This window comes from Schistocerca americana, chromosome 4 (genome assembly GCF_021461395.2).
Source record: "Schistocerca americana isolate TAMUIC-IGC-003095 chromosome 4, iqSchAmer2.1, whole genome shotgun sequence".
Taxonomy (NCBI): Eukaryota; Metazoa; Arthropoda; class Insecta; order Orthoptera; family Acrididae; genus Schistocerca; species Schistocerca americana.
This window is the reverse complement of record NC_060122.1, coordinates 321,088,644-321,105,104: the sequence shown is the minus strand read 5'-3', so window position 1 is coordinate 321,105,104 and position 16,461 is coordinate 321,088,644. Positions and strand designations below refer to the sequence as shown.

General features: G+C 39.4%; 1 protein-coding gene across 1 annotated transcript in view; it reads right to left on the bottom strand.

Moving 5' to 3' along the window:
* LOC124612404 (very-long-chain enoyl-CoA reductase) overlaps positions 1-16,461 on the bottom strand; it is a 54,193-nt gene that overhangs the window by 15,566 nt on the left and 22,166 nt on the right. Inside the window, exon 4 of the mRNA XM_047140590.1 lies at positions 2,902-3,118. Coding sequence (XP_046996546.1) covers positions 2,902-3,118 — 217 coding nt within the window. The remainder of the gene's footprint in view (positions 1-2,901; positions 3,119-16,461) is intronic.

Sequence of the window (16,461 nt, the reverse complement as noted above, 5' to 3'; positions counted from 1 at the left end):
ATGTGTTCCAAATTTGGCGGCACTAGTTGCCAGAGTATTGAGTTTGTGTATGTCACAGAGTGTGGACAAACAAATATGAAGTGCGGAATGGAAAATAATATTCGCTTTGCGAATATCTATGCTTTGCACAGACGTTTGTGGGATTTCAGTGATGCTGATTAAAAAAAAATAAGCAACATATTGCTGCCCCCGAGATCGTCATGTGCGATCAGAACATAAATGGTTTGAGAATACCTGAGCTGCAGGGTACAATTTATTGAATTAGGAGCACATATACAACTTAGTTAAGAAAATACAACCCAGTACAATTCTGGCTGTGGAAATGCTCTCGTCTAGAAGACTAAAATCCCATCGTTTGAGTTGACTTACTCTTTTTTATGGAATAGTGTTGACACGAGGGAAGGATACACAAATCAAGAAGCTGCATGCTTTAATCAATATTCATCTCTTTAAAATGTCACAGCACATATATTTGAATTTTGGAATATTGCCACTGTGCAGATCTATCTTCAAGACAATAATTTGCAACCCACTCTCTTCTTAATGCAGCCTGCTCTGAACAATTATGGCTGTTAATGTTGATAATTATTACTGGAAATTAATGTTAATAATTATTACTGTTAATGAAAAGTGTTGTCAACTAAAACTGCATCTTCTAGCATTCAGAGTGTTCTCGATTGTAAGGCACACAATGTGATATGTAATTTCAGTTCTAACGACAGTGCTTCATGCACTACAGTATCTTTTCCTTATCACATAATTAACTCCATTAAGAAGAAACTTTAACAGTTCTGGTGTCATTCTAAGATAATTAAAAGAACTTCTTGTGTCTTCATTACAAATTATTTCCACAAGGTTGCTGAGCAACTGAGCTGACGTTTTCATCCCGCCACAAATCGAAACACGTTTCTTATTTTTTGTTATGCACTGGTTCCACACAACGAACTTTTGCTCCATCACAACTTGAGCGACGTGCAGCTGCCAAAACTTTCATTTAAGACAACTCAGGAACCCACAAAACAATGTAACTGAAGTGCATACTTGTGTTGCTGTGTCTACAGTCATACATGAAACCATCTGCATGTAACTTTCTACGCAATGAGTGGCGCAACCCAATGTCGTTTTGTCAATTAGGCTTAATGCTTTTGAAACCACCATTCGCAATATTTTCCTGCGACCTGTTAAAAATAGGTTCGTTTCATCAGTTGCCAGAGAGCACCAGATAACATGCGTCGCCACACTTGCACAGCTACGATGACCAAGGGAGCCCCTATGTTCGTACGTGTAAAACTTTAAAGATCTTACATTATGTCATAAAAGAAAAAAATCAGAGGATACTCCAAGAGCATCAGAATTTCGTGAACCATATTAAAATTCATAATTTGGCTTATAGTGCACATTGGTATGTCCAGATTCCAAATGAAGTAGGTCTTGACGTGATATTAAGCTGTTCAGTGTGGTTTTCGGAATGTAAATTTTCTTGGAGTACCAGTACTGTTTTACCTCATGTTTGGTTCTTTATTATGGCATAATGCCATATGTACTAGAAGATGAAAACATGCACTTTAAACCTTTCCAAAATTCATAAATTCCTGGAAATTTATGATTAATTAGCAAGATAGCTCAAAAAACTGTTAGTAGGTAAAAGCAATAATTATATGGTAAAATCAAAGTCGTGAATGTTATTTCCATAGACTACTTCTGAAGTAAAATTCACCTCATCCTGCAGAGAAGTATACAAAAGATAACCTCTTGCAACAAGTGAGATGGAGGCTTCAACCTGACAAACAAGTTTTCTCCATTTTTGAGGTGGTAAAGAGGAACATGTGGCAAGCCACTGTCATGCCGATGTAAGATGGCACAAAAACTTTCATATATAAATCTTGGTTAATTCCTTCTAATTGTCTGATGTCAGATGTGATCTTTCTAATTGTTGAAAAAAGAATTTAGAATAAAATATTTGATTTCGTAATGGACAAATTGTTTTTCAAATCCTTGTCATCCTTCCATACACAAAATTGGCACTTCTTATACTAGTACCCTCTCTGCAGAGTTTCACCATACTTTGACAACTGCCTTTTTCACGTGTCACTGTTACATGTGACAAAATTTTGGTACCTGTAATGAACATTCCAAAAAACTGTTCTAGTTCTTTTTGCTTCAATGTGGAATTTCAATCATGTGTACCTGGAAATAGCAGTATACAGGTACCATGTCCCTCATCCACATGAAGTTGCTTGTCCTGTTGCAATAACCAATGGCAAACTGATGCTGGCAAATGGGGCAGGCTGCTCCACATATTCAATACAGAATTTAGCAAACACTCATCAAGTCATGTATCCCTTCTTTCTAGCATTTTGAACTGGTTCCACTGTCAGTTCCATTTCCGCATTGTGATCTTTTTGGGGATGTAGTTCGGAAGACAGAATGTAGTGTTTGCAATTCAGTGGTGTTAGGTAAGGTGTTCACATGGAATAAAAATTTCTTCATTGGCCGATTTTATGGAGGACCAAAATTTTCAAAGATTTTTTGACAGTTCAGCATGTAAAGTCTGGCTATTTTCTCCACACACCTTTGTAGTGTAACTGTCATTACACCTTGCTGGACATTCCGGTTTTGTTTCTCAACTAGGAATTTAGTTGTATGCAGCTCTCATTGTTACAATAAAATAATCTAATATTGGTACTGAACCATGCTGGATCTTCACCATACCTAACTATCTTAACAACCAGGAAGGTGGAAATGAAGAAAAATACATTCTCTTGCAGTATGCTTGATAAATGAACGATTAAGATGTTGAGGCAGATAGAGAAGCATACTAAAGTCTAAATTGCAGTGTGAGGGGCTGTTTCTCACTTTTTAAAATATGTCACAAGTAATCACTAAAATCTTACTACTTACCAAGAAAACAGCTAATGATGAATAAATCTGGATATTGCTTGGAGCAGTATACAGTGGATGATTGATATGATATGCAACATATGCAGCAAAACCCCAATAATATGTGCAGTTCTTGAACAAGTTACGTAGGGGCATAGTAGAATGAGAGAACCGATGTACAAATATGGTTTCCAGCAGCCTTTTGACATAATGCAGAGACCAGCATGCTGCTGCAATGCTGAAAAAAAAATACTATTTACACATTGAGTTTCATAGATATCACCAAAAATTAAAATCCCGAGGGGCTCTGGATCACTTAAACTAAATTCAACCTAGTAAAACTTGTAGGAAAGTGTATACTGTACAAAAGGCTACCATTTTCAATAATATTACATAGTTATGGTTTCTCTTACAGATAGCATAACACATACTTCATTAATACTGTTTCTTGAAACTTTCTAAGGTTTTGTGGGATAATTTTTGTTTGTCTATGCAGGTTTTTGAACATTTTTATTACACTCTACTGCAGATAAAACAAATCTTTCATCATTCATGATGCCCTTATTTCTTTATGTACAATGTCCTCTGCTACTCCTATTTGGTATGGATGACACACATTCGAAAAATATATTGATGGGTTGCAAGGGAGTGTTGAAAGCAATGTCTTTTGAAGACTGACTGACTAGTTTTTAAGTATTCTACCCATGAACCGAACACTACCATCTGCCTTACCTATAACAATACCTATGAGATTATTTCATTTCTAATCCACATAAAATGTTACATATGGATATTTGTTGAGAGTGAAATGATAACAGTTTCAACCCACTTATATTGAAGCCTGGTAGTAGCGCTCTCTTTCTCTCCCTCTTTTTTTTTTGGGGAGGGGGGGGGGGGGGGGGTGAAAAGCACAGCTTTATATTTCTCAACATTTAAAGCAAGTGGGAAATCTTTGCACTACTGTAAAATTTTATGAAGCCGGGGAAAGCTATAATTGTTGGTGAAAGACAAAACAGCTGTCCATCATTGCCACAGACAATAAAAACTGCAAATTCATCAACAATTTGATTCAAAATGATTGGTGATTCACTCAAAAGCGTATCTCAAACCACACTGGAATATCCAAGGGAAGTGTCAGCTATTTACAACTAGAATTCTGCAAAATCTGTGCACCAAGGGTAAGTACTACGCTGTCTTTCAGGAAAGAACAAAAAAATTCAACTGGAATGCTGCAAGCAACTTTTGCAAAGCTACCATGACAAAGGACATGATGTCAATTAGAATAATGTGACAAGGGATGAGTGTGCTTCGGTATTCAGTTTTTGAATCTCTGCGTGTTAATCTAATTTACAAAGACACAGTTGTTGCATTTTCATTAGTGTCTACCGTAGATTTGCACAGCATGTGTCAATAGCTGTTTGTCTGTGTAGTGTAGTTTTCTGCCATCTTTAGTAGAGACAGGGACTGTGACTGTAGCGTGCGGATGCAAGCTGATTTGGTGGTGACACTTTGCTCAGTTCCAGCCTGTGTTGGCTTTGGTTACATAGCTTGAGGCCACAGTGGATGGGCATGAATTTTGTGGGCTGACCGCAGGGATCCAACAGACGCCCAGCATGACCCACATGTCTGCCAGTCAGCCCACACTGGTGGCATGCCCAGTTACTGCATGCATTGAGGTTGACCCCACACCTGTGGTCGGGTGAGAGATCATCTCGGCATGTAGCAGACTAAGCTATCTGTGGCTGACCATGTCCCTCAGCCACATGAAGTTGCTTGTCCTGTTTCATAGAAAACCTCTCAGCCTGCAGGATCCAGACAGGCACACAGGTGGTATTATTGATTGCTGGAAGCTCCACTGTTAGGTGTTATGGGTGACCACATGCCAAGGAGGGGAAGAAAGCCACTGTGCACTCCGTGTGCATATGAGGTGGAGTCCAGATGTGGAATTGGACGTTATAGATGCCATGAAGGACACAGGGTGCAGCCAATTTCAGGTGGTGGCTCATTTTGATACCAGTGGTGTGTGTCACTTTGGATTGGAAGAGATTCTCTCAGGTTTTGAACAGTATCTGAAGTGGTAAAGGCTGCTAGTTGTCTCCGCAAGATGAAAGCAGAGCTGACCATTTGCAGCACAGTCAACAGGACCTATTGCAGACCCCTGGTACAGACTCAAATGGAGGGTCTGAATCGGGGGCTGCAGATTCCTCAACTTGCACCAAAGCTTGTACTAAATACGTCAAGAGTCCATTGCACATAGAGGTAGCTACACAGGCAATGGGTGCTGTGTGGCGTGTACTGGGTGGTCTCTTAGGTTAAACTGCCTTGGGAAACACAAAAAGGTCTTCAGTCTTAATGGGTGCAGGCCAAACAGAGGAAGGATATACAGGGTGTTACAAAAAAGTACGGCCAAACTTACAGGAAACATTTCTCACACACAAATAAAGAAAAGATGTTATGTGGACACGTATCCGGAAACACTTAATTTCCATGTTAGAGCTCATTTTAGTTTCGTCAGTGTGTACTGTACTTCCTCGATTCACCGCCAGTTGGCCCAATTGAAGGAAGGTAATGTCGACTTTGATGCTTGTGTTGACATGCGACTCATAGCTCTACAGTACTAGCATCAAGCACATCAGTACGTAGCATCAACAGGTTAGTGTTCATCACGAACATGGTTTTGCAGTCAGTGCAATGTTTACAAATGCAGAGTTGGCAGATGCCCATTTGATGTATAGATTAGCACGGGGCAATAGCCGTGGCGCGGCACATTTGTATCGAGACAGATTTCTAGAACGAAGGTGTCCCGACAGGAAGACCTTCGAAGCAATTGATCGGCGTCTTAGGGAGCACGGAACATTCCAGCCTATGACTCACGACTGGGGAAGACCTAGAACGACGAGGACACCTGTAATGGACGAGGCAATTCTTTGTGCACTTGACGATAACCCTAATGTCAGCGTTAGAGAAGTTGCTGCTGTACAAGGTAACGTTGACCACGTCACTGTATGGAGAGTGCTACGGGAGAACCAATTGTTTCCGTACGATGTACAGCGTCTGCAGGCACTATCAGCAGCTGATTGGCCTCCACGGGTAGACTTCTGCGAATGGTTCATCCAACAATGTGTCAATCCTCATTTCAGTGCAAATGGTCTCTTTACGGATGAGGCTTCATTCCAACGTGATCAAATTGTAAATTTTCACAATCAACAGGTGTGGGCTGACGAGAATACGCACACAATTGTACAATCACGTCATCAACACAGATTTTCTGTGAATGTTTGGGCAGGCATTGTTGGTGATGTGTTGATTGGGCCCCATGTTCTTCCACCTATGCTCAATGGAGCACGTTATGATTTCATCCGGGTTAAGATGGAGCTCCTGCACATTTCAGTCGAAGTGTTCGTACACTTCTCAACAACAGATTCAGTGACCGATGGATTGGTAGAGGCGGACCAATTCCATGGCCTCCACGCTCTCCTGACCTCAACCCTCTTGACTTTCATTTATGGGGGCATTTGAAAGCTCTTGTTTACGCAACCCCAGTACCAAATGTAGAGACTCTTCGTGCTCGTATTGTGGATGGTTGTGATACAATACGCCATTCTCCAGGGCTGCATCAGTGATTCCATGCGACGGAGGGTGGATGCATGTATCCTCGCTAACGGAGGACATTTTGAACATTTCCTGTAACAAAGTGTTTGAAGTCACACTGGTAAGTTCTGTTGCTGTGTATTTCCATTCCATGATTAACGTGATTTGAAGAGAAGTAATAAAATGAGCTCTAACATGGAAAGTAAGCGTTTCCAGACATGTCCACATAACATATTTTCTTTCTTTGTGTGTGAGGAATGCTTCCTGAAAGTTTGGCCGTACCTTTTTGTAACACCCTGTAGATCTAGGAAGCATCAGCATAACAGTTGTAAATTGCCATAGCTGTGTTGCCAGAGTCCAAGCGCTAATAGGAAGCACTGATACTCAAATCTTGTAAGTATGAAAGCTGGCTAACACTAGAGACAGAAAGGATAGGCTAAATATAGTTGACAGTAGCATATTTGTTGCTGTTCGAAGTAGTTTATATTGTAGTGAAACTGAAGTGAAAACTTGAGTCTAATATCAAACATGTACTTGACTCATAATTTCAGTTGGTGGTAACTTCAATTTACTCTTGATATGTTGGTGAAAATACATGTTTAAATCAGGAGGTATGCATGTATCATCTGATATTGTACTAAATGCATTCTCTGAAAATTATTTTGAGCACATAGTTCACGAGACCACTCGAGCACATAGTTCATGAGACCACTCAAACAGTAAATGGTTGTGAAAACACACCTGACCTCTTAGCAATAAATAATGTTTTAACTTAGAAGTAGACATCCTCCGAGTAGTGAAGCCATTTAAACCACTTAATAAAAGCAAGCCTTCCAGACCAGATTGTACAGCAATTAGGTTCATTTCAGAGTATGCTGATACAATAACTCCATACTTAATCATATACAACTGCTTGTTTGATGTAAGATCAGTACCCAAAAATTGGAAAGTTACACAGGTCACACAAATATTCAAGAAAGGCAATAGGAGCAATCCACTAAATTACAGGCCCGTATCATTAATGGTGACGTGCAGTAGAATTTTAGAATATTATGAATTACCTCTCAAAGAGTGGAATATTGACACACAGTCAACAGGGATTTAAAACATCACTCTTGTGAAAGAACTTGCTCTTTGCTGTTACGAAGTGTTAAGTGCTATCAACAATGGATTTCAAACTGATTCCACATTCCTAGATTTTCAGAAGGCTTTTGACACCATACCTACAAGTGGCTTGTAATCAAATTGTGTGCTATTCTCAGTTATGTGACTGGATCCGTGATTTCCTGTCAGAGAGGTCACAGTTTGTATAACTGATGAAAAGTCATGGAGTAAAACAGAAGTGATTTCTGGCATTGTCCAAGGTAGTGCCCTCTGCTGTTCCTTATAAAGATAAATGATTTAAGAGACAATCTGAGCAGCCGTCTTAGGTTGCTTGCAGACGATGCTGTCATTTATCATCTAGTAAAGTCATCAGAACATCAAAATCAATTGCAAAATGATTTAGATAAGGTATCTGTATGCCGCGAAAATTTGCAATTGATCCTAAATAATGAAAAGCTTGAGGTCATCCGCCTGAGTGCTAAAAGGGATCTGTTAAACTTCGTTACACCGTAAATCAATCAAATCTAAAAGTTGCAAATTAACCTAAATACTCAGGAATTACAAACAACTTTAATTGAAAAGAACACACAGAAAATGTTGTGGGGAAGGTGAATGAAGACTGCATTTTATTGGCGCAACACAGCAGATCTACTAAAGAGGCTGCCTACACTATGCTTGTCCATCATCATTTGGGGTATTGCTGTTCAATGTGGGATCCTTACCAGATAGGATTAACAGAGTACATTGAGAAAGTACAAAGAAGAGTAGGACATTTTATACTATTGAGAAATAGGGGGGGGAGAGTGTCACAAACACGATACAGAATTTCGGGTGGAAATCATTAAAACAAAGGCATTTTTCATTTGCTCCAGGATTTTCTCGTGAAATTTTGACTTCCAACTTTCTCCTCGGGGTGCGAAAATATTTTGTTGATGCTGACTTACATGGGGAGGGAAATCAGAGCTTACATGAAAGACATGGGTATGTTTCTTCCACAAGCTGTTCGAGAGTGGAACAACAGAGAATTAGTGTGAAAGCAGTTCGATGAACCCTCCGAGACACACTTCAGTATGATTTGCAGAGAATCCACTAGATGTAGGCGAGCTGTGTGTCCACCATCATGGCCCTGAAGAGGAAAAGAGAGTGCTGAATGTCGACTTCTGTCTTCTCTTCAGGTGAATTTGTTCAAAATAACCATCTGGGGGGAAGGGAAAAATCTTGACTGCATCCCAAGATGCTCACAGAGTCTATGTGACTAATTGTCTGGTAAGAGTGCAACAGTAATACCCTAAAACAGTTCCACTGTTGAGTTTGAACATATTAAGCTATGTTTTCCTAGCTGTGGCAAATTCCCACAACACAATGTGTAAAATGCGCCCCCTACTCGCACAATGCCAACATACCAAACTGTTCCTATGGTGTGGGTAACACTATGCCACTGGGGGCTCTACTTGCAGGAAATACTTATGGCCTTCAGGAGGAATATGTCCCACACATCACAGTGATTTGCTTGGTTGGAGGAGCTAGTAAGTCTGAGCAGTAGCAACTACTAGGCAATAACTAGAGTATTTGTTTTGTGCACACAAGCAGCAAGAGAATAGGTAATTCTTCCAATCCTATTACTGAAACATTCGCCAGATATGTCAGCTGACCACTTCTCTGCTCTATAGCATGAGCTGCTTACTGAATTTGTATCTGAAACGAATATTTTATCGAACATGGCTGACACCGAGTTGAGAAACTAAACGTAAAAGGAGTTCAGTGCTATAGTGAGTTGGATGTTGTTATCATGATCAGTACTGTGAACAATGATTAAGTTGGTCAGTGAATCCATCAACTCTGGTGTAACTGCCAGCACCTACCAACGGTACCATGTTGTCCTTGGTCAGTTCTTAATTTCTGATACTGTGTGTGTTACACAAGGCATTGGGAACTGGCATTCCTCTACAACAAGAAACTATTGTTACTACAATGTTTGATGCTCATTCTTATTCATAATTTAAGAAGATCTGTGTGACTGCTTTGCACTTCCCGAGTACTCTTCCCAAATTTCCTCCTCTTCCCTAGCTTCCATATATTTTCAGAGTGCCAAAATTAACAAGTTCTTATATCAATCACTGCACTGCATGTTTTGCCTTTACTCCTACTGTCGCACTGCACTGCACTTATAACAACAAGATGTTCCTCATAGCATGCTGGAACTCACGTCGCGTCAATGAACCACACAATATTGTCTCATCTGGGGGAAACTGTGTGACCCTCCAACTTCCAGCAAAATTTAAAATAAATTCAAATCTTTACAAAACTTTTCCTCACTTTGATCCCCCACAGAAAATGTGAAGGAAAACGATTTGCTGCTTACTATATTTTGATGTTGGTTTGCAAAAAATTCCTTGCCATGTGACATTTTAATTTATTATCTCACTGTCAGCAACTCTATTGGCCAGAAAGTGTGCACACATTATCAACATGAACTACTGTAACTAACTATAAAATTATGTTGCTGTATGACACATAGTTTAGGAGATATGTTATGATAAATATTGAGTAGCGTGAAAACCAAATTTAAGAAAGTTTAAATATTTCTCTATTTCAATAGCACAATATTTTCACTGAAGATATTTCTCTTATCACTATCGTGTACAGTTGTCTAAGTATAAGAAGAGTCACTTTCATTTTTTACATTCTGACATGCACTGCCTCAAGGCCTCGGAAAACATTTCACATAGCAGCCCTCGGGCCACACTGGACAGTGAAAGACGCAGGTGTACTCCACAGCATGCTCCGACAAATTTCCTCACCTTGCAAAATATAGCTTTTGAGGCAGCCTAGTGCCAATAATCTTGCAACAGGACAATCCTTGCCTACACACCTCGCACAGAACTGAAGAGGCTCCACGAAAACTAAGTTTGAAATGACTCCATAACCTCCTTACTCTCTAGACGTTGCGATCTTTATTTTTTTCTACTCAAGACAGACCTCAAGCGTAATCGTTAGACCTGGACGATGAGGTGAAGGCAGTTGTAAAGAGCTTGACTTAAGAAAAGTTGGAAGAAAGTTTGTGCTGGAATGTTACCTTTTCATAGGTCGGGAGAAATAGGGTAGACCGAACGGTAACCGTGTGAAAAAATTAATATGATTTTAAAGCTTAAGAATTTTTTAAATGTACTTTTTGTCCAATCTTTCTAGCTGTTTCGTTCATGTCCTACAAGTACGTGTGCATTTGTTTTCAGCCTACCCTCACATGATTACGAAGCCCGAATTTAACTACTGCAGCACTGCAGAGGTGAGTGCTATTACTGTCAATGTCACATAGCATACTGGATTCTTCTCATCTGTTATGCCTTTTCTATTCCCAATAATAACCAATTTTTTTCTTATTTTCAATAAATTTACCTATTGGCAAATGACACAAAAACCTCTATATCTTATTTAGATTAATTTATCTTGAATTTTATTATTCAGACTTATTTTCATTGTTCTGTTTATGTTGATATAATCAGTTTTCAATTGGACACTCATAATTTGGAAATATTATTAAGTGATTTAAGTACTACAGTCTGCAACATGCAAAACCTGCATTCTGACTCTCCAGTGACATATTTTAATTTGCCTACAACTACTGTAATTATCTTTCAAAATAATTAAACTTTAATTTCTGAGTCACTACCAATTTTGACTGTAGTTTTTACCCTAACGACTGTTTAACTTATTTTCGAGTACATACTTCTGTATAATATTGTTCACAGCACTAATTAAGTAACTCAGTAATAATTTCAGGTAATTTACCCCAGTTTATCATATGGCAATCAGACATGTAAATTAGGGAGCCACATCATGGAAGATTAGTAGTTTCCAAGTACTTTCCTGAATTTCTAACCAGCAACACTGTCTACAATCTAGTCCTGTCTGCTCTTTAAGTTCATACAAAACAGTAAAATACAGCCTAGCCAATTTTCAAAGCATAATGTAGTTTAAAAACAACCACTCATTCATATGCCCCTAAAGCAGTCTGACATCACCCAAAAGTTCGCTGCTAGAAAGCCCACCAGTAAGACCTATGTTGGGTGCACTCCATGCTGGTTCACACCACATTCATGCACATTCTGTATATCAAAGTATGTGCATTGACATTTGCAAAAAGTCACTGTCATCAAAATGAGTGACTGTTAAACATTGCATGGCAATGCTTGTTATGGACTGGATTAAATTAAATAATTAAGTGTAATCCACTATAATGAATTACTAAAGGATTATGTTTAGAATTACTAAATGATTATGTTTAGCATGAAATGTGACGAATTCATGTAAATATGAACTGTGTTTTGTGCCACAATTAAATTAATTTTGCCACTGAACAGTCGATAGGTAATTTTAAGTACTGACCCAGTCCTATGCACTGATAGTTTTTTGTAGTATATATGTCCATCATCACCAATGACTGAACTTTCAACAAATCACAATCGCCTTGACCTCACATTTTAAGAAGAAAACAGCATGATATTGCAAGATATAAGAACCAGCAATTGAATCCAGACAAAAATTTGGGCCATAATTCTGTTTGTACATAGTTACAACCTTTTGAAAGTACAGTTTTTAAACTTCTATGCCTATCTCTTGTTTGTTACTCATTTTACCCGACTGCAGTCGTGTCATGCCCGAGTGTGAAGTACTATGCAACAGAGTGAGTAAGAGGATTGTGAAATACTGTTTTGACATTGGAAACACGCTTTGTTCATTGCATCACATTGTGCAGTTTCTTTCCTGCAGCTGGTGCCAGAAATGTTTCTGTTTTGAACATTTTTATGTTGTAATTCACAAATGCAGTGTAAATGTGTGAAATTAATGAGTCCATCATTAAAGAAGTAGTACAGCACTATCTAATTATTATGTTATTTTCATCAGATTGTGAAGTTTTAACTGGTAAAGTGAAGTACACCTGCAGGAGATGTACTATTCTTTAACCGAACTGGCATGATTAAGTTTTACATGGAAAATTGTTAACTTCATTTCATAATAATTCACTTGCTTAATTTTATTCATTTTCATTTTGAGGTGAATACATAGCAGCAGCAGATCAGCACAAGAAAATTGTTAAAATAATATTGAACATACAAGTATGCGAGTGACACATTACGTACTCATATTACTTACTATTTTTCATGCAGAATGAAGTGTTCTTTAACAAGATTTTGAAAGATGTTGGGCAGACGTGTCCACCATACCCCTTCTCTTAACTCTCCTTCGAAACAGTAACAATACAAGTTGTTTGAAGACACAGGTTTAATCACTGAAATCAAGGTCCATGGCATTGACCGTATCCATATCAGTCAAGAATTTGGGACCAAATTATTCCCTCTTTTAATCGCAATATACCATAGATACTTTGAAGGAAAAAAAAAAAAAAAACAACTTTGCCCGGTAGCTGGAAGCAAGTACAGGCCATACCTACCTACAAACAGGTAGCAGAAGTGACCCAGTGACCCATATCCAATGTGTGACACATGTATCTGTTGCAGAGTCTTAGAAGATAATCTGGGCTGGAATTTAATGAATTCTCTAACAGAATGAGTTGTTCCACACAGAATACTGTGGATTCTGGAAACTATCAGTTGTGAGAAACAGAACTTGCACCTTTCCACATGACATTTTGGAAGTCATGGCTTCAGAAAAGAGATTAACTCAGTCCCACATTAATGCTTATTAATGCAAGTACAATTATATGGAGTATTTACTATCAACTTACTACCCACTTTCACATCTGAGTTACTGGAAGAAAAAAAAAAAACTGGGTTTAAAACGTTACACTGCCAACTTTTGGTGCAAGACATAAATGACTACCAGAAAGCAGTGCCCTTGGGCAATCTCTGTTCATACCAGCTGAAAAATTTTACATGACAATTTTTCCGAATATCTCAATAAGAAATGGGAAGTGAATATAAGGAATTCTCAGTGCACTACCTGCCTGCCAGAAAATTACTGAATTATGAACTTATCCACAAATGTTTCAACTTCATATTCTAAGCATTACTGACAATTAGAAGTCTCAGCAATGTATTCAACAAAGATGATTTTAAATGATGTCATAATGGGAGGAAGATATGATGTAGTGATTTCAGATTGCAGACCACTCCACACCTATCCATTGGCAATGTTGTGAAAGACCATTGCTGGAAAGACCACACTCTCCAGTAGCAAGTAAATGGCTACCTGCCATAGTGTAAGGATTAAATGTGCGAGGCTGCCTGACGTGTGTAACATGGAATAACTAGGAAATGATAATATATGTGACAGGTAGATATCATTTAGTTCTACACACCAATAAAGAGTCTTTAGGTGAAGTTAACTGTTTATTAAGTACCTACTATGTAGCAACCCTGATAGAACTATCACATATCAACAACAACAACCATTAGAACATCTACAGCAACAATTACGGCACCAGCAACAACTGATGAAACAGCAGCAGCTACTGTGCAATCAGCAGCGGTACAACATGGAACAGAGGCCACACTGCAGCAGTGACACCAGGAGCAGCCACAAATATGGTCAAAGTCAGAGTGACCACCTATGATGCAGCTACAGGAGTTGCCACAGTCATGCACCTAGGGAAGCTGGTGTCCAGGCACTCAGACACTGACTGCCAGCAGTCAACACCACCTTTACCTGCCTATGGCCTCAAGTTTTGAGTGAAACACATGGCACTTACAGCACTAGCACTCTTTATAGATTATCTATTCCTACAGTTCACAAACATGTAACCACTAGGATAACATGACCACCAAATATGCAAATATGATGGCTGCTCTATGGGCAAGCTTACCCACCTTATCACTAACATGTCTGCCTCCAGAGAGAATGACGCATGGAATGACAAGCACATTTGGTGGATTTTGCTCTCATGCAAAGCTTAGAATAAATTATGCAAATGAATGAAACTGGCAGCAGGAAGCTGTCAACGTTTCTGCAACATCCCTGCACCTTGCTTACGCCTATGATCCATATAGATGTCTCATTTGCTGTAGATGCACCACATCCTGCTCTTGGTAATGAACGAGATGAACTCCAGCTAGATGTCAAGAGATCGCAGGCAAAGTAATTGAGGCCATCACTCTGTAGGCAATGCCCACTAGAGAGAAGATGGACAGCTACAAGATCAGTCTGCAATTCCCAATTAATGGCCTGGCAGAGCCATCACCATCTCACATCTCAACAATTTACATTGCTTGGCATATACAAATGACAAGACTGCGAGCCATCTCAAAGACAGTCTAGCATGTGGTTCTTCCTAGATCAGAATAAGTGTTTACACCACGGTTGTTTTATCAGCAGTGTATTTAAGTGCACATTGTCATATTCCTGGGTGGGACATACGAATGGCAGCCTTCCACATACGATGAGTAAGTATATTAGCAACAACTTGGGAAACTATCTCAACATTTAGTGCTAACAAACAGAACCACTAATATGCAGTTTCTGATAGATACTGACCCAGAATTGTGTGTATTAGAGGCACATGCTATGGCAACTGCACACAAATTGCAACACAATAGCTGCAAACAGTTTACTCCTATCTACACAAATATCACAGTCCAACCACTCAACAGTGCTTCACATTAGGACCACAACCTGTCCTTTTGCTTTCAAATGGCCCAGACATTAGCCCCCCCCCCCCCCCCCCCCCTCCCCAGCAAACTCTGTACAGCAAAAGCAGAATCCTGTGCAATGATACAAGCAGGTAAGGCATGACCATCAGAAAGGAACTGGGGTTCTCTCCTCCTTGTACAAAAGAAAACAAACAGCTGGTGCCCCTTTGGTGGCAACTCAGTGCTCAGACGATTGAAAACCTGTACCCCATGCACCACATAGGAGATTTTGAGTGACAACTGGTATGCTCCATTTTCTCTATGTTGGAAGTATTAAAAGTTTATAACCAAGCACTGTGGCAACTGAGACCATCATTAAAACTGCAGTAACTAACCTCTTTTAACTATCTGAATTTTCAGCCATAATGTATGTCGTACAGAAGGTGGCACAGACTTTTCAGTGCTTTATCAATTAAGTTTTGAGGGGATTCGACTTCTATTTCACGTGTGTACGTGTGTGTGTGTGTGTGTGTGTGTGTGTGTGTGTGTGTGTGTGTGTGTTTTATCCTCGGAATAACATTACGGACAACTGTGTACAGTTTTCCTATGGTTTAAAAGGTACAGAATCCTCAAATCTGTCATTGGTGCTAACGCATTCTTAGGATTCTGAGTTTCTGTGACTGGTACATATCCACAAGCTGAGCACATTATGGCAATTACAACTTACCCATCCCTTTCAACAATGCACAATGTGTGTCAGTATCTGGGGCTGAAACTTATCTTCTGTAACCCAAGTTCCTGGGACCCAGGTGACACTCCATGCCATTCTCTCTGGCCCCAAACTGCATGTTTTCACCTCTGTCACTTGGACCAATGAGCTACAGACAGCTTTTGAAGGCTCCCAGATAAGCCTTATGCAAGCTACCCTCCTTGTGAATCAGATTGCCCAAGCCCCCCCTTGCGATTTTTTCCAATGCCCCATCCCACAATGTCATTGCTGTGCTACAACAAAATGTAAATGGGTACAGGAAAATTTTGGATTTCTTCTCCAGGGATATCACAGAGAAGCATCACTCTTGGTCACAATTTTACACAGAACTTAGCAGAGCCTATGAAGCAGATACTTCCAATTCATTGCGGGAGGACATGCTTTCACATTATATACACACCATCAGCCACTGACTTCCCACTTTTGGAGCCACAAAATAACTATTCTGCACTGCAACCCAATTAAATTTTATTTTGAAATTTGCAACAGATACTCTAAACTCCAGTGGTTCAAAAAGAGCCATTGCCTATT